A 19,308-nucleotide genomic window follows, 5' to 3' on the forward strand; every position below is an offset into this window, starting at 1 on the left:
CGGGAGGCAGCGGAGCAGGGAGGGGGCAGCGCTCACATGAGCCCCGTGAACTGATTGACAAGAGTAGACTTGCTTTAAATGGGCTTAAGAACGACTTTAAGCAGCAGCAGCGTGTAAAACCGTGAATAGCCTCACGCTTGGTTGAGTGAAGTAGGTCAGCTTGAAAGGGTTGCACGGCCCTGGTGTTTGACCCTGGAGCTGTTCAAAGTCCAAAAACCAGATTCTGGGCTGTTTCTAATGCCACAGATGATAAAGAGGAGTTGCTTTAAGGTTTCAAAGTCCATGGGAATAAATACAGCATGTTTCAAAAGTCAGGCGAGTTCAAAGCGTTTTTAAAAGAGGCTGCGGGGAAAAGGGGACAGTTTTGAGACAGCTGAACTGGAGCGAGATACACTCATGGCCAGACACAACAGAGCACCCAGCACCAGCCTTTCGTTGGGAGGGAGAGGGAAGAACAGGCTCCAGGGAGCTGCAGCACAGGTCCCTGCAGCAGCAGCAGTGAGCTGTGCTCCTCTTCCCTGAGGACAAACGTGGCAGAGGAAAAAGAGGAAAGCTGCCTGCAAAGTGGGTCAAGCATGGAATAAGCGCCGCAGGTTCCTCTCAGACAAGGCTCTGCCACGGCCCCCCTTTTCTTTATGAAATAGGAAGGCAGAAGAGAAGCAGTGGCCACTGACCACTCCTGCATCATCTGCTATGCTAAAGAGGGGTTTTCACAGCACGTGTTATGATGAGGTAGGGTGGCAGGGGGTGGGTTTTCCAGCTCCTGATAAAGGCAGTTGGGAGACAGGCTGAAGCCTTCCAGCCCAATCGATCATGCAATTACCAGTTTAAAGAGCACACTCCTCTTTTGACAGCTCGGCACTCGTGGTTTTAAATGCACAATCCAGAAAACAGTTTAGATATTTAATGAAATATTAAAAAACCAACCAAAAAAAAAAAACCAACCAAAACCCTCCATAAAAACCCCCAAAACCCCCCACACTTGTGTTTGGGGGAAATTGGTCAGGAAGGTGTATACAGAAGTCAACAAGACCACCAAACTGCAAAGGGTTAGATTGATTTATAGTCCCACGCAACAAATGAGCATCTGCAAAATGGACATTCTCTGCCTGCACGTTTTCACCCTGGATGCTCACCCCAAATCGTGCTGCTCCTCTTCCATGCCCAGGCGGGCAGTAGGTGGCATGACACAGCCGTCTGCAAGGTCACACTCACAAAGTGCGCCTGGTTCGAAGCCATCAGAACATGCCCCTGTTGGTTTTATTTCCGTTGATGTTTTGCAAACCAAAGCCTTGAGAGCTTCACCACAGCCTGATGAACGAGCCAACAAGACAACCTCTGGTTCAGGGCTCATCTACCATAACCCTGTAAGACGCTGCTGTGAACACTGACATAACATCTGGGGCGACCATGGTCCCCCCTCCACAAAGCAGCACCAGCCCAGATGTGGCTTCTCCTGCCCTAGTCCACAAAACTTCCAAGACTGGGTATTCTGCAGCCTTGCCAGTGCCCTCCATTCCAAAAGCTGCTATGTCCAACCTGGTCCTATACATTAGTTAATTATGTACATATAATATTTAGGTGCTATTAGTGATTTACACACCGGTTTAATCTTCATCCAGAGCAGTTGTGTTCACCATAAAGTAATTAAGAGATTGAGAGCTGTAGTTCAACCCATCTTAAAGAACAAAGCTTTTAAGCCACAGCACAGGTTTTAAAGGCTAAAACATGCAGGACTGCTTAATTTAAACCCAGAAGTGTTGTTTCAGCCCTTTTTTCCCTGTATATATGCCAAAGAACTCTGGTCCCTTGCTCAAGAGAGCAGCTCGCCTTTATTCTCATCCAAAAGCAGCAGAGCCAAATGAATTAGAGCACTGAAATAACTTCTTAGCAAACCACAGAAGCTGACTCATGAGGTGCTTACTCTGCAGGGCTGTTCCAGTGTATTCCTGAGGACTGCAAGGTTTCCACAGAGCCCAGTGGCATTTTTACTTAACTCTTTACCCATTTCCAACCTCCTCCTGGAGCCTGCAGAGAACTAATACTCGGTGTAGCACACACAAGGCACCCTCCACATTCTGCAGGACTTCAGAAGCCACTGCTCCATCCAAAACCTAAGCTCAGAGAAACCATGGAAAGGGTTGTCAAAAGCATGGAATGCTAAAAAGCCATTTCGCTTGTGTAAAACTTCACTTTCACCTATCCAAACCCCCCTAAAAATATATCTTGAGAGGAAGCAGTGACAATGGAACTTCACTGTCACCTTCCAGTGATTGAATTTGGAGCAGTATTTAACTTGAGATTACCAAAGTGTGAGTTGTTCACACTTGCTTCTTTTTACAGACCACTCTTCCTGATGAACAAGAGCATTTATCCTTCTACTCCTTAGGCCACAGCTCCCTCCATGGCAGGAACTGTGCTCCAGCATTACTAAGGAAACAAAGATGAAGGGGTGAAAGGGGAAAGACAGAGGAATGTGTTTACTGAACTATGCAAGGCGGCCCAAAATAAACCTAGCACTTGCCTAACAGCTTTTGGTTGATACTGTACATAAGGAAATCCCTTACCTTGGAGATTCAGGTGGAATTTCTAAGTTGCCAAAGCAAAGACACAATGACTTCATGATTTCAGTGTTTGAGTTCACAACTATAAAAGAGAACTTCCCCTCACACGGAGCATGGAAGCAAATGTCAGCAGCTGGAAACAATGTGCCACGAGGAGGAGGTGACAAACACATGCGGTGCTTTACGTTGGAGGGAAGGGCCACTACACACCCAGCACTGGCTGCCCATCAGTGCACAGAACAGGCAGGGGACAGCGGTACAGAGAGCATGAAGGCAAATCTCTGCACTTCAAACTGCTCTCGTTTTTCCCCTTTCGAAACCAGTTCCTGAGTGTTTCCCTGTGTAGGTGTTCAACTGTGTCTTGATTTCGACCCAACAACCCCTTAGTTCAGAAGGGGCCTCTACAAGTGAAGGGCGCTCACTTCAATCTGCTACACAAATCCAGATGAGTGGCTAAATGACAGGACATCAAGTGTGACTCAAGTATAACACAGTATCCGTCCAACCAAAGGATTCTACTGACTCTATCCAAATTCTGAGAAACAGAAGAGGAAGTTTCTGCTGCTGGTGACCAATCTCCACCAGAACAACAATTTTTTGTTCACAACCTCATTGAAATCTTCCAATGGCCAGTCCCAGCCATCAGTTAGGGGGGAAAGCACAAGAACTGGGGTTACTTGCTACCTTTTCCAATGTCTTTACTAACAGCTGCTCACATTTGTGTACAGAAACTGAACAAAGAGACTGCTCCCACCCAAAGCAGGAAGAATCATGCCCACTGGAGTGACAGGGAACACAGAAACCAGGGCAGAGTCACTACTCTGGGAGGAAAGGTGTCAGTTAAGGCACAAACTTCTGCCTACAAAACCACTTGCAGAGAGTGGCAAATGAAGGGAATTTGAAGGGAACTATTCTCTACAGCAAACAGTGATCAAAGCAAAAGTTCCTGACACACTAAAAGAAGACACTTCAGATGCGCTTATTTTTAGGACACACTTCTTCCTGTAAGAGATCAAACTGCAGAGGAGCAAGCGCTCTCCAGAAGCCATGTGGAACCCAACCTCCAGGACAAGGCTGAATTCTTGCTGAAGGAAAAGAGCAACCACTCAAGCCTTTCAGAGAAGGGATGAAGTGATGCTTGGTGAAATCCAGCACCTTCTTTGCAAGACAGACAATTCAGCAGTTCTCCAAAGGCAAGAAAGCCCCCCAAAGCGTGCCTAGGACTATATATGTTTGCAAAAACCACGTAGTACTTGCAAAATATCTGTAGTGTCCCTTGGAAGCAAGCAGTGTAAATAACAAAAACATTCCATGTGGTGTAAATGACTACACTGTGCCCAAGGAATTTAAAGTCTCGTAATATTAAGAGTCCTCTATTAAAACAAGTCAGACACATCTTAAGACAGGGCCAATAAGTTCCAAGCACAAGCCTTAAGATGGCATAAAATCTGAATTTCAGGATTCAAATTCTGGAACAAGTCAGTATCAAGGAACTATTTTTACAGAAGTGAACAGAAACCACACCCCGCAGGTTTTCGGGATGGAGCTTGGGCAACACACGTAGTACTACATTTCAAGTTACTTCCTTTAGTATTTAGAAAACTGGTTTTATTCTCAGTTTTTCAGAAAATGAACTGAAGTGTATTAGTACCTACACTGTAAACGAGTCAAACTTAGACTGACACTTGAGTAAAGCCAGGCTCCATGAATTCAGCGATCCTCTGTCTTCCATTTCTGAGTACTTCGGCAGAGCAGGAACAGGCGGCTCCGCTCTCAGCTGCACGAGGCCACAGGAGCAGGCACCTCCCTGGCACCAGAGTTCAGACACAGTTCTCCAGCACACTGCAGTCACCTCACTTTTAGCTAGGGTGGAAATTCCTATGCAAGTTTCTAAGCCCCATCCAGCTACATCATGTCAGTTTATTAAGCCAGAGCTGACCTGAGATGGAATTAGGATGTGACATGTTTCCATACTTAGTTCACAAGTTTATTATGAAAAACACTGCAGCTCTGTCCTGCAGTCACATTGTTTTACAGAAAAAAACAGTTCTGTTCAAAGTAATTCACTATCCTTGGACAATTACAAGGGACAATATGGAAGGGCCAAGAGTGGAAAAGGGAACTGAGTGCAGACAAAAAAAAAGAAAATCAAATACAATTAAATTAAACAGTATTCCCTGAAAATAAAACCAACAGTTTCAGAACAAATATGAGGCCTTGGTACTTACTTTAAAAATGTTCTTTAAGCTTCAATGATTGTTTGCTGCTACCCTTATCTACAGTCATGCTGAATAAAGCTAGAGCTAAATGGAAAGTTAAATGTATTCACGAGGTGTTAATGTCTACATCTTATTATTTGCAGTCTCTCAGAGAAAGCAAAAGTAACTACAAATAGCGCTATGCCAGAAACTGCTTTCTTGACCAACAATGTTGCTTCAGCATGCAATGAACTGGTTCATTCTAAAGTGGTCACAGTTGTTGACGACAAGAGGCTTTGTATTTGAATATGGCACGTCTTTTGGTCCATGTGAAAACAAGTTTGAATGTTAAATATTTTCTGACACTTTGGAGTTACTGTTGCTCTTCCCATTTTCTTTAGGTCAACATACGGTTCATGGCAATACTGTACAGGGCTAAAATCTCTTTACAGGAAGTAGTCTGGGGTGCGACGAGTCACATGCGGTTCACCTCTGCGCGGCGCCGGATCGAACTGCAAGCTGAAAAGCACAGCTATTAACGACCCTGCAAGAGCTCCTCTTACATTCAGGTATGTTTTACGTGTCACTTAGAGTAGCAGTGGCCTTAATGCAGGTTTTCAACCAATTCAAGTCTTCTAGAGTAAGTGTTCAACCTTCCACACCTTCTATCAGTAGGTATTTATATCCCCCCTATTTTAAATGCTTCTTATGATTACTACAAAGGACTGGAGAGAAATGAATCTTAGCGTTAACATTCAAACTGGTCAAACATTACTATGTATTTAGAAAGTTGAACTCGCCAGTAACTGTCAAAGGGGGCAGTTTACTCAATGCTTTTGCCTCATTTACTAGTGAAGTTGCTGCCGAGATAGTTATTTAGAAACCTCATTAAAAAAGCCGACATCCTGGCACCTGAGGAGTTCAAACATTCCACAAGTCAGGACGTCACCTCAGGTGTGACAGAGCACTCCTACTCTCAAGTCACATACTTTCATTAAGCTCCACTTCCACAAAACAAAACCAGGGAGTCCCACTTTAATCTGACAGATGTGACTAACCCAACAACTCCACATTCTCTTCACCTCCCAAAAGCATATAGGGAAAAAACCCAAGCTTAACACAATCATTAAGTAGTATCTTAAAATCATGAACGATGGAATTCTCCTTTTTAAGCATACTTACAAGGAGTATTTTAGAGTATCATCAAGTTCCATGATTGCAGCCTGGTTGCCACAGCGGTAACAATAATTTGGAGCGCTGAAAATCGTTACTACATTTCGGTCATGGCACCAGTTGTACCCCTGGAGAGGGAAAGAAAGGCAATGATGACAGCCAAGTTCAGCTGTGGTACCCACCCCATATAACCACCTGACTACTAACTAGATTTCTACGTGCAAAACCCCAAGTAGCATTTGTAGGGTCATGTGAAATAAGATGAAAGCTGTATCTTTGTCTTCTTGAAAGAAAAGAGTTGTGGCCTTCCTGTGTTGCTTCTTACTAGTAAGCAAGAACTAAACCTGTTACAAATAATGCACATTTCTGTGCGTTTTCCTATTAAGAGACTCAACATTTATGTTTGGGAACCTTTTTATCTACAAAGAAATGCAACACAACATCTGCTACTAAAGTCTATTTTGGGATGTTACTGTAAATTTTCAGAACAGAGGCCAAAATAAAGGGTACTCCACTGTCATATTGAGAAACTCCCTTAGCAGCACGTGAGTACTGTCAAAGGAGAGTTTCTGGAAGCCTCTCAGCTGGATCAGCAACTGTGACAGCAGCATATGCACATCTCTGACACACAGTACAGTATTAATGGAGAGCTCTGCAATCAGAAGTTGAAACACCCAGGCTGTCCTGCTTACCTCCATTACCAACTGATGAGCTCTCGAAACCAACGTAAGGCCATTAGCATGGTTAAAGGTTTCCGAAATATCCTGTCCAAACGTATAACCTGCACCTCGAGGAGAAATGCCCCAGCCACCACGATCATCTGGGTCTGACCATAGCAAGTCACACATTGGACCCTGCAAGAGACACACAAGATGTTTCAGGAACAGAATGCAAAAAACCAAACCCAGAAAACACCTGCACACACACCACCCCTGCACAACCAGGGCATTTAACACTTTAAATACTGCCAAGAAGTTGACCTGAATGAAGACTATTCATAGAAGCAGTCCTCACCTCCAAAATCATTCAGTTGTACCTGCTGTGATTCCAGGCACACTACAATACGTGTCTTTCTTTAGGCAAGAACGTGCCCCTTCACAAAACTACAACAGGAAGATGGGCACTTTCATCCTGCTCAGTTGTTGTGAATTTCATTTCCAGCCCAAGCACTCAAACACCCAACATGTGCTGAATCATGGATCCCACCGGTTTATACACCTCTCTTTCAGTACCTCATGGGGAACTTCCTGCAAGCGATCAAGTGCTCTGATGTGATCCAGTGTATCTATCGATGGAGAGAGGCCACCGTGTAGACAGAAAATCTGCAACAGTGAGATATAATGAATGTGAATGACTGGGAAACACTTCATGTGTCAGTACCATTACAATTGTTTAGTGCAACGAGGAAAAAACATGCAAGAGACTCCTTTAAAGCTGAGAGGTGATAGACTACAGCATAAACGGCTCCTTTTACAACTAGAAACATTTAACACTATCAAAACCCAACGTACCTGGCCATCCACCAAGGCAGTTAGAGGCAGGTAATCAAAAAGGTCTGTGAAGTATTTCCAAACATTTGCATTTCCGTATTTTCTTAAACATTCATCATAGAAACCATATACTTGTGTGATTTGCCTGCTTTCGTGGTTCCCTCGGAGAATTGTGATGCGTTCACGGTATCGGACCTAAACAAAACCCCTTACTTTAGAAGCAGTAAATACATGTGTCTTCCCAAAAACCCCACAAAACCATTTGCACCCCTCACCCCCCATCACATGTCAATAAAGCAGTGAAGCCCAAACCCTTTTCAAGATGAAAATTCAGTTATAACCTTTGAGAAAAGACGGGATCATTCATTCAACTCTTCAGCTGCCAAATACTTTGGAGATTAATTCCAAATGTTATTCCTTGTTACGAGGGGACTTCACTACATCTGTGCATTAAGATGATCTCCCCAAGGGAATTATTAAAGATTGCTACTTAGGCAAGTAAAAAGAAATACAGCACTAACTGAACCTCTCAGAAGCATCTTAGAAAACCAAGACAGCCAACACTTCAGTTTCTATATGTAATGCCAGTGTAGTGCAAATCCGAACAGATATTAAGCACAGTCAGGACAGTAAATACGTACATTTGTATACAGAATCATACAGCCCAGCAGAAAAGTTACCTTAAGAGCTACAAGCAATGTGACTGTTTCGACTGAATAATAGCCTCTGTCAACATAGTCCCCCATAAACAAATAGTTTGTGTCTGGTGATTTGCCTCCGATTCTGAACAGTTCCATGAGGTCGTGAAATTGGCCGTGGACATCCCCACAGACTGTGACGGGACATCGCACCTCCTGTACGTTCGACTCCTTTGTCAGGATTTCTTTAGCCTGGAAAACAAAACACACACACCTATGGTGAACCTGGCTGTGAACAGTCATTTCATTCAAGGTGTGCTCCACCACTCTACCACTTGCTCTCTTTATGAGCTCTTGGCCCTTCTCTGAAGCACTCGAGATAAGAGTTTAGTTAAAATGACATTTTGTTTTATGCAACCCTCTATTAGCAGCAGCAATTTGGTTTGGTGTTTTTTCCCCTCCTTGAAGAGGGTATTTCAGAATTGGTTTCCAGCATAAGACAAACTTTCTACACAAATGGTTCCATGAAGCCTAAACCAATGATCACCACTGATCCAACAGTCCATAGGGATTTGGAAACTAAATCTAAAGCTCATGCCAGTCTTATCTCCAATTCAAAGCCTGAATTGGACATGGCCGAAACCAAGGCTCTCCCTTGGGGATGTAAGCACAGCACAAGCTTTCTGAACAAGTTCTGTGTTTGTGTCTTTACGAACCGAAGGAGGGAAACATCTTCGTCATCACCACTTTCTCTCACAAAATTCTGTATGCAGAAGTTGCAGACAAAGGCAATTCATGCGAAGAACAAACTAAACATAGCATCAGAAAGGTAATTTTGAAATCCCCAGAATTCCTCAATCATCCCATCACACTGCCAGTTGCTGCAGCTTGTTCTCAGCACAGCCACCAAACACATGCCACCATAATTTTCTAAATCAAGAGGCTATTAGAAATATAAATAGTAACAAGTTTACAAGTTACATCTACAAAGATTTCCATCCCTTTCGACTGCCAGTGCTCCTGTTCAGACAGGCTCCCTTTTCTGCCTCACTACCAGAATGACAAGAGAATATACAAAAAGTGGGTGTCCATTTTATAACCCAAGATTTGCAGAGACAGCACCAAATACCACCTATGTGCACACCACACCAGATCGAAAATGTTCTGAAGCACGTATCAGATGGAAGAACACCACCACATTCATTTTAGGGTCACTGAACTTTCTCAAACCTAACCCAACAACTGAAGCAGAGTACTCATTTTTGGGGGTTCTGCTAAGCAAAGTATTTTGAGACAACAGGAAAAAAAAACAAATCACCATAATCCAAAGAGCATCAGATTTTAAAAGGATAGGAAAAACATTTGAAGTTAAGATCTAAACAGCGTATTGAATACTGGGTATTGACATGAGCCAAGCCCTTAAGGAACATGCCGTGTCCAACTTTCCACCCTCTTCATGAAGCCATTAGCTGGACAGTGGCTGATGCTCCCACCCCCAGAAGAGGTCTCCCTGTTGCTGCACACTGTCCAGGCTAACCACCACAGTCACCACTTCAAACCAGAGGAGCACCAGCCACACACAGTTTAATGATGGGGGGCAGGAAACTCAGTGTTTCATTCAGCACTGGAAAGAAATGCAAAAATGCAACTGTGGTTTAGCACCCTGCACAGTACAGAGCTTCAGATATTACAGCATGAGCAGCAGAGTTAAATCACTCCGCAGACGTATTTACATCAAAAGTCAATCTCATGTGACAGTTTCCACTCATGCCGTGCCTAGTACTAAAGATAGGTCATTGCTGCCTTGTGGTGGATGCTAAAAGTGTACATTTATTTTAAGATAGCCTGACTTAAGTTCATTTTTATGCAGTGACACTCACCGGATGTTTTGAAGGTGTTTTAACAGCTTTCACCTCTTCTAACACGCTATTACATTCAGAAGCTTTAACCACCTCAATTCTCCTTTTGACAGAGAATGTTGCAGATGCTGATAGTGCTTCAACATGAAAACCCTCCCCTGTAATTAGGATGCTTTCTACTGCTGTGTTTTGTTAACGCAGGGGAAGCACTGCACAAGGAATGCAGCATTCATTTTTCATCAAAGGCATGCAGCGTTTGTGCTGACTGAGATTTAACTGGCACCGTTCTCAGCAACGGAGCTGTTGCTTCCTCAGTTTCCTCTGAAACATTAAATCACTGAGATACGCATATGACCAAACACCGAGGTAAGGCAGACAGCTACTCTGATGGATAAAGACTGTTCCAGGTCAACCTGCAAAACAGTGGTCTCCATTAAATCCTGCAGTGGGGGAATGCTGAGGCAGGGATTTCAGCATTTCCATGTTCTGAAACAAGTTTCATGGAATACCGTGTTACAAACTTAGGTCTTGTAGCATTAACAGTGGCACATGCTGACATGCTTAAGCAGTATATTTGCCTCTACCAAAGAGCTTCAGCAGAGCTGGAAGTGGAAAAAATAACACCCTGAAAACAAGCCACCGCCAAGTGGCTCATGAACCATACCCACATGTCCACACTGCATCAATTCCTATGAAATTGCTACTTCCTCAGCCATACAACTCCATCCTCTTCCCCAGCAAACTGGGCTTCCCACCAGGAGCTCTCCTACACTTCCTCACCAAGAGGAATCAGCAGAGCATTTTTCAGCAGCCTTCAGTACAGAACACATCTTGATCAAACCACCTGATGAAGCAGAACTAAAAGAGAGGCGCACCCCCCCCCCGATTCCTTGTACTTCAAAACCCCAGTGACCTATTGCCACAATGGATAATAGTGCAACACTTTGCAGTATTTTGCCATCAGCATTTTGAAACATCCAGGTTTCATTGCCTGCCACCAAGATAAACAATTACGCAATTCTGAAACAGATTTTTCTTGAACTCTTACTAGGGCTTTCATTTCTAAGTCTTTCTTTTCAGTTCTTCACAATTCTTAACATTAAGACAGCCGTGAGCTTCTGTATGTCTTCAGTCCTAAGCACCCCACATCACAGAAAGTTTAACTTGTGGTGGCATTGTTATTTAAAATAGATTAACTTAAGCAAAACCTTGGTATCACAGCCAACTGCATTACAGTTCAGACCCTACCTCCACATCAGCTGAACTGTTTATTCAGCACTATACACTCCCGACTTCCAAAATCAAGTGCAAATGGATACAGATTAAGACTGAAAAGAACCCATTACCTCAAATTACTAAAAGCTGATTTTACAACCAAGCACCAATAAAGTCCAAGGCAGAAAAACCACGTAGCTATCAGACATGGTTGCACAAGATCTTAAGAACTAAGAAAATGCTGTCATAGACAACAACTGCTGAGGTGGAAAGTCACGTATTTTACTTAGTGCAACCTCACCATTCACACAAGAAGCACATATCAAGTACACTTCAGCTTAGTCATAGTGACTGGAATTCATTCAAAAAATTGGCTTGCTCAGCTGTTTTGCTGGACGGAGGCAACTTGTACCATCCGAAAACACCCAAAAGACAACCAGAGTAAAACCAGTACTGGGTTATACACATACAAACCAACAATTTTTCTCTTTATTGTAAAGCAAGTGGCTGGTTTTTAAGAATTAAAACATTCTCGACTGCTCCACATCTCCACGGCCACATGAACAGTAACGCACTGTTCTGTTGCCTCTGTTTACAAAGCACATCCATGCAAAACACTGTTCTTAAAATACAAAGATTAGCTTCATTGTTTTAGGACAATGCAAGATCCAAGTGTAAACTCTGCATTTTATAATGAACAGTCAGGGCCATGAATTAAAAACCCTGTATGACAATTATAGCTACCGTATGATTTTCAGATCTCCACAATGAGATGCAGGGGCTGTATGCCTGCAGAGGTATCTCCCATTTCCCTGGTTCCCTGTATGCATCTTCATCCTGTATGCCACAGATTAAGGCTCTGAGTCAAACGCCATGTAAACTATAATCCACCCATTCTCTCTCCGAACTCACTCTACGCTGAGGCCAGGCAAGTCTCCCTCATGAGCAGAGCACATCACCAACCCTGCCCAACAGAACTCATTTCAAGTGGTCCATTTCTAAAAAAAACCCTATGAATCCATCTGTACCCAAATTCCCTTGTGTTTCCAGAACATACCAGAAGGTTCTCAATTACTCCAACCGTTTCTTAGAGCCATACATTCTAGCAGGAGCTCTGCCAACTCAAACGAAGTATCAACCCTGAAAAAGATTACTACTAACTCAGTAAAGGAAATACAACCATTAGTTTAACTTGACAACACAGCTCCGAAGTCATGCCTGCAGATGGTACCATGTCATTCTTGGCAGACCAGAATTCACACCTGCAGCCCACCACGCTGTCTAGTAAAAGTGTGTGTGAAGAAGCATCCACTGTAACCAAGGAAAATAATGGGTATTTGTAGTTACCATAAAGATGTTTCAGTGAGATCTAAGACGTAAATCATACCCATAATTTCCTGTCGTCAAGAGGCACAGGATGTGACTAAAGGCACAATGATCAGCTAATTGGGATGAATACTGGCTTTAGCTGGCCTAACATTGTGGCCAGGAAGAGATTCCAGTTCCAAGCAGAGTCATCCATTACAATCAGCAAGTCTTCTGCAGAGTGAAAGCATTCACTTCCTTCAATGTAAGGGTTTCCCCCACTCTCTACTTGCAGAGGAAAGCGAACACGTTCAGACAAAAGACAGGCTCACCCTTTTTAGAGCAAAAGGGATTCTCATTCATTGTCTGACATTTTAAACAAAACTTGAGAGGTAAGGCCTCCAAACCCACCCTTCTATGATGAAGGTACGAGGCACATACATGTCACACAAATGGGAAACCAATTCATGCTGAGCTTTGGAATCCACTGAGGAGTTCACTGTGAATGGAGAAGTAGGAATAAAATTCCAATACAAGGCTCTCCAATGACATTTAATTATTTAGTACCCCAAGTAAGTAAATCGAGGATTTCCATCCACATAGAAGCCACCACAGCAGCAAAATACTCTTTTCCCAGGACTGAAGGAGAAGATAAAGTACCTGCTTCCTCTCTTGTTTGTGACTAGCACCTACATCTCTGTTCCTAAACCCTTTCATTACCAGCAATGCTGCAGGTTTAGAATTCAGTGAAGGAAAACCAGACACACCTGGTCAGTCACAGCACAGCTCCTGAGAACACACATGTCACAGTGTGGTTGTAACCCACCTTTGAGCCTTCATGTTCTTGGGACAGGGCACGTAGAACTAACAAATGAACTCAGAAGTTTCATTTTAATTCCAAGTGCACAAAATGAAACGTTTGGAGTTTATGTATCAATGACTATCAATGAACAAGAACAGGCAATTAACTACCCAAAAAGCATAAAATCCAATCAGCTTCATACCTCACAACACACAGCAACATATCCTTCTTCACTGCTCCACTACCCAGCAACAATCCCCTTAGTCCTTTAGCAATTTCTATCTGGTTAGAAGAGAGAAAGCTAAACACAAGATGTTAGCCAAAGGAAGACCAATCCTAATGCCAGTACTACATGTAAGATGGGTCAACAACTTTCCTTCTGCAAATTCAAGGTCTACACAAAGGCACCCAGGCAGTAAACTCCTGCCAAACCACCCTCTAGCCCTCTGTACTGCAAAGCAAGGACTGACACCATTCACAGCCCTGATAGTCCCCTCGACACTTCCATTTGGAGAAACCATCAGCAGTCCTACACGCTCAGCATGACTGGAAGGAGTGTTCTGTCCCTTGGAGGCAGATGTAGGAGAAGGGGAACAGCTATTTACACAGCAGTAGTTGACAAGACCAGATGGAAAATGAGGATGGGATTATTTTGCCTCATACAGACCTTAGTGCCTTTAACCTTGAATTAAAAGAAAAACAAAGTCTAGAAAAATCTTTTAAAAGAAACATAGGAGGCCAAATAGCTGAGAAAAGGCAGATGCCTCCCTCCCTCCATGGGAGTTCTAAGGAACACAGCAGCAGGAGCAACGCATGAAGCTGACCACTTACACAGAGAGGGTCTTCATCCCATCTGTTGAACAAGCTGCATTCATTTTGTATCGTTCCAGTTATTAAGAAATAGCTTACAACTATTCCCAAACTAGTTGTGCCTGATATCCCCAAGTCAGGCTTCACATAGTGAACTCAAAAGGTTTTCAACTCTTTTGCTCAATCAAATAACTCCAAGCCAAGTAGGAAGGGTCCTGTTAAAGGATATCATAGGAGGATGGTTAGGCACATGTGTCAAAACTCAAGGAGTACATTCAAACCCAAGTGGCACACATGTAACACCTCTATTGGAAGGTATTGCCAGTACACCCGGCAGAAATGCTGGAGACCTGACTACTGAGCAATTAGCTCCAGTATTTACTCTTTGGCCAAGAATAAACTGGTTTTCCAGTTTAACACACTACTTAAAGAAAAGGAACTGAGGGCCACAACGGTGTTAGGGAGCACACGTGTAGCATATCAGGTTTCCTAAGCAAGGATGGAAGTTCAGTCACTGCTCCACTGCCTCCCCTCACACAGCCCTTTGCCCGAGGCCTCTGCACCTCCTGCAGACACAGCAGCCAGGGGGGTTATTACAGTGTGTGACAACCCAGGTGACAACCTGAAAACGGTGAGGGAGCAGTCACAGAGCAGCACTGTCATCAGATCTGCCCTGGCAGCAGCCTCACCACAGCTACCTTCAGAAAGGACATCCATCTGCAGCCTCATCCTGAGCCTTCAATTCGTAGAACTCAAACAGGAACTTGTTCTGACTTACAAGTGCTTACTTCTGTTACCTTAAAATAAGTTCTAAACCAACAGAGAAATACCCTTCACTCCTATCTGATCACAACTAATATTGTAGTTAAAAAAACTCACCTGTCAGCAGAACTCAATTTGACAGAATTTCCCAGAATTGGAAAAATAATCGGAAAGCTGCTGATGCTACAAGAACTGGCACATACACGACTAAATTCTCATACACACAAGTGCTGTCAGTATAATCAGGACTAGGTGAGAAGCCTGGCAAGGTTGATGCTTCAAATGCCTTTTGTGTAAAAAGACAATTTCCATTTTGTATTACCAACCATCACAAGAAGAAATAAAACCACTGAACACTGGGAGCAAAAGGATCTTTTTTTGTGGAGTGTTCCAGAATAATCTGAAACACAGTTATTAAAATGTCACCAAAAGCTTTTTGCAATACACCTGCAACTCTTCAGAGATGGAAGGTTTAATTATATGCACCCATCAACAGCTTCATCCCCAGGTTATCTTCAACAAAGCAGCAGCAAAGGAGTCCTAAACCATCTTCTGGTCTCCCACAGCCCTGGGAACAAGGGAAGAGGCCCCTCCACACACAGCACTGGCAGCAGTGCAAGGGTCTCCTTGTCACTGAATCCAGAAGACAGTGCAGTAGCAAGGAGGAACTGAAACACTGCACCTTCCAGCCCCATGTTCTTCTGCTGGCGTAGGGGTAGAGGGACACAGAAATGTCCAATACAAAGCCCATGGCACTCTCATTAGCTGGAAGATCTGTAGGGGAGGGTTTTTCAGCTGATTTACAGCAAGTTCAGGCAGCAACATTCATTTGTACAATCAGCTTAGTTTGAAGAATAGATCTATGTGATGGTTATGTGTAAGGATGTGGGAATGTGGAAGCTAGCGAATGGAAAAGCCCCTGCAAATGCAGCTGAGGACAGCTTAAACCATTCACTTTTGGCCAAAAATAACCAGCTAAGAAAGGCAACTCTCTACAGCAGAGGAGGCAGAAAGGATCATGTGCCTGCCTCTGTCTGAAAAAGAAGTGGGGCAGACATCTCAGGACAGTAATAGCTTAAAACAGGAGTGAGATCTGCAAATATTGCATTAGAGGAACTGAACCTGGGTTGCGCAGGCAGGTTTTTTGACCCAAAAGAAAGCTTCAGCATGACACACTGCCCTTCACCTAAGCAGCTCACATATGGCAGTGAATCCATTCATGTTTGGTTAGTTCTCAGCTGTGATCAGTCTCTAGGTTGGAAGATCTGGTGTTAAACAAAGGTGGAAGTTCTGCAACAAGGAAAAGCATTAAAAAATACACCACTGACAAGGAACGTGCCAGAGAACAGGATGGCCCAGAAATGTATTTCTACTATGAAAATTAGCACTGGTGATAAATCAAAAAGCAAATGTAATCAAGATCACTGTCACAGATCAAAAGCTGCAGGAGACAAGGCTTGAATCAAGGCTTCTGGAATGCTTCACCAGTATCAGCCCTTCACTTAAACGATTCTGGGATAGCAGCACTGTCTATTCAGACACACTTTACTAGTAATGCAAGCACATGGGAAGAGAAGCCCAACACTCACAACGCATGTATGACCATCCTGTCATCTTGTTCTACAAACTGGGTGCCACCTTCAGACCCACCTCAATTACAGACTGGTATTTCCAGGGGAGAAGAGGCTCTGACACCTCTGCCTCCACCTGCACCAGACACCTGAAATAACCAGTGGAGATTCTATCCACAGATTCAACTCCTTCCTTTGGGCATTTTTAGACTATCATCCCACCTTCCTGAGCAATGTACCACACCCCCACCACCTGTGAGAAAGAGCATGTAATACACCAGTAAGGAGGCAAGACCATTCGCCTCTGCCCTCACGAAGCATGGGAAAGAAGTGTGTTCCAAACCAGCATCCTGCCATCCAACATGGCCAATGGAAAAAACCCTCACCTGGCAATGAAGGACTTCCTTTCTCCTCTGTTCATGGACAACAGTCAGTAAACAATTCAGTGTTAACAGAACCAACACTGCTGGTACATAACAGTGACTATACAGTGGACATTTTAAACGCTTCAGACCTTGCACGGATCAAATCCTTAAGCAAAGCACGTACAACTGGTCACACAACTGATACAACATTAAATACATCACACACAGCAAGCCTGGAGTAGCTTAACTGCCACTCGGAGGATCCCATATTTTCAAATCACCTGTGGAAGCATTATGTATTATTCATGGTTGCAAATTATTCCTACACTTGGAAGACATTTCTCCTAGTTACCACCACCACCACCCAGCAGGTAACCAGGCACAACACAAGATGCACTAAGTAAGTAACTGGGATACACAAATGGCCACATTTAATTGTCATGTTTGTATGTAGCTGTTAAGTGCTTTAGATATCAATAGTGAAATGCAAGAGAGCCCTCAGGCTTACTCCTGTTAGGCACCAGTCTGCACACATGAAGTCCCAGCAGATCAAGAAATACCGGTCAGGAAGATCATCTGATCAAACAGGGTTATGGGGGAAATGCCCTCACAAAGGTATTTTGAGTTGTTTATTTGAACTAACCCAAGCTACAAATCAAAGTGGTGCAGAATGACAGCTTATACCTAGTAGGGGCTTTAGCTGTCCTTTGGAACAGTAGCTATATTTGACACTGTCCTGAACACATTAAGCTATTTATGGAAAAACATAACCTTTGGGTGTGATTACATCCACGAAACTACTTAAGACAATCAAAGCATGAAGCAAAGTTTCTGAGCGTCAGTGCTGGAAGCATGGAACATGTTAAAGTAAATGCTGTCCCCCAGCAGGAGGGCACAGAACTCAACCAGTGACCTGCTTTCACCAACACAGCTTCCACTCAACGAGGCACAGGATGGAAGTGTCAGACTTTAAGAGTCTATATCCAGTTCATTGCAACCATGTAGGAACTTAACTACTCTCAGCAGAAAGCCCCAGTAAATCCACCTGTAGTTACCAGCAACAACTCATCTTTCCTTAACATAAACAGCCACGTGGCTGTGCTCTGCAAAGTGCTGACCACAAACTAGTCACAGAGAGGGAATTTCAGCTCATGCACAGTATCATGCTACCCAGAGAAATGCTACCTTTGGTCTGGAGCTGGCTCCTATCCACCCAACTTGAGGCAGTATGAGGCTGCTAAATGCTATTTTGCAGGCAGACTTCTCTCACATTCTTGTGGTCTCTCAAACACAGCAGTTGAGGCACACAACTTTCTGTGACCTTTCCTTTTCTCTCCTATTATTTTAGTGATGAGCACTAGGCATTTATCCAGAAATAGAGCTCACTTCCATCCTTCACTGGGGAAAATGAAGATGTCATCTTGCGCAGTAACGATGACCAGGACTACAGTATCCTCAGTCAGGCACTTCTAATGGTCTGCCCACTCCTCACCTACCTAAAACCCCAGTGAACTGAAAGCTTTCTGTATATTCCTCATGCTCCTGCAAGTTACCACACAACCTTACAAAACACACCCTCTCACACAGCATCCAGGACCCTGCACCAGCATGAGTTCGTAAATGATGGCAAGTGGAATACTCGCCTCTCCAACAAAGCAATGCAAAGAGGAAGCTGGACTGCTGTCACTGGAGATGCATATGAACAACAGTCATGCAGTGACATTGCCACTTGCTTGCAACACCATTTAAAACACACAAACTGTATCAGATGGTAACAATTTTAAGTTACTGGAATACTAGTGAACTAAAATTTGTACTCAAGCAAGAACCTGTCTGGCCAAAACCACCACAAGTTCTTTAATAAGTTCATAGACAGTCCTCTGGAAACAATTTGCTTCCAAACCAACACGCTGTAGTATTTGAAGGCATGATGCCAAATTTAAACTATTCTAATTACTCCTCGTGGCAGGTACACAGGCTTCTTTAGAACCCAATACATCAGTAACTTCCCATATTCCTTAATTCCCAGTTCCCAAACAGTCCATAAATATTTCTACCTTCAGTCTAGAAATGCAGGAATACGTAAAAGCTCCAGTAACCAAAAGAACTGCTCAGCTATTAAGTTACATCCAGAATTAGAATCCAATTGGAAAATGCAGCTGGATGCTACTAAAGGCGCTCTATCCTGGACTGGTTTTATGACTCAATCAACACAGCACTCGAACATCCAAATCTCAACATCCTCAATCCATCACCATAAAAATAAATATCTATTTGGGACCCCAACTGTCTGCTCGGAGAATACCATGGAACCCAGAACCTTATTCAGAGGAACCAAAGTCCCGAAGCCAATCCCCCCTTCAACTAGTTGTAAACGCGGCTGGGCTTACTTATGGCGTGAAAAAGAAGAAAACTAAAGCTCTTACGTTCCAGCAGCAGCTCTTTACCCCGTGTAATTTTCACTTCATTACCATCAGCTTTTACTTTCATTGCAATAAGCGACGCTCTCGGGGCTGCCTTCACATTTTAACCGTATCGTGACAGCGCAGCGCGCCC

General features: G+C 43.6%; 1 protein-coding gene across 1 annotated transcript; it reads right to left on the reverse strand.

Moving 5' to 3' along the window:
* Positions 1-4,529: 4,529 nt before the first annotated feature.
* On the reverse strand, positions 4,530-19,199 carry LOC104400981 (serine/threonine-protein phosphatase 2A catalytic subunit alpha isoform-like). Its single transcript, XM_010009924.1, has 7 exons — positions 19,179-19,199; positions 8,106-8,315; positions 7,447-7,620; positions 7,168-7,257; positions 6,628-6,789; positions 5,945-6,063; positions 4,530-5,294 (listed from the first exon to the last, which is right to left on the reverse strand). The coding sequence occupies exons 2-7, from the start codon at positions 8,220-8,222 to the stop codon at positions 5,249-5,251; spliced, it is 708 nt and encodes a 235-aa protein (XP_010008226.1). The 5' UTR covers positions 8,223-8,315; positions 19,179-19,199; the 3' UTR covers positions 4,530-5,248.
* Between the last annotated feature and the right edge of the window lie 109 nt (positions 19,200-19,308).

This window comes from Nestor notabilis, unplaced genomic scaffold (assembly GCF_000696875.1).
Source record: "Nestor notabilis isolate BGI_N333 unplaced genomic scaffold, ASM69687v1 scaffold15122, whole genome shotgun sequence".
Taxonomy (NCBI): Eukaryota; Metazoa; Chordata; class Aves; order Psittaciformes; family Psittacidae; genus Nestor; species Nestor notabilis.

What these genes read in the sequence shown, in the direction of transcription:
- LOC104400981 (XM_010009924.1), bottom strand. Translation starts at nt 8,222, where the DNA reads ATGGAACTGTTCAGAATCGGAGGCAAATCACCAGACACAAACTATTTG. An exon ending in CTGCCTTGGTGGATGGCCAG is followed by an intron (nt 7,258 to 7,446) that starts GTACGTTGGGTT and finishes TCACTGTTGCAG; the next exon opens with ATTTTCTGTCTACACGGTGG. An exon ending in CTCATCAGTTGGTAATGGAG is followed by an intron (nt 6,064 to 6,627) that starts GTAAGCAGGACA and finishes TTCCCTCTCCAG; the next exon opens with GGGTACAACTGGTGCCATGA.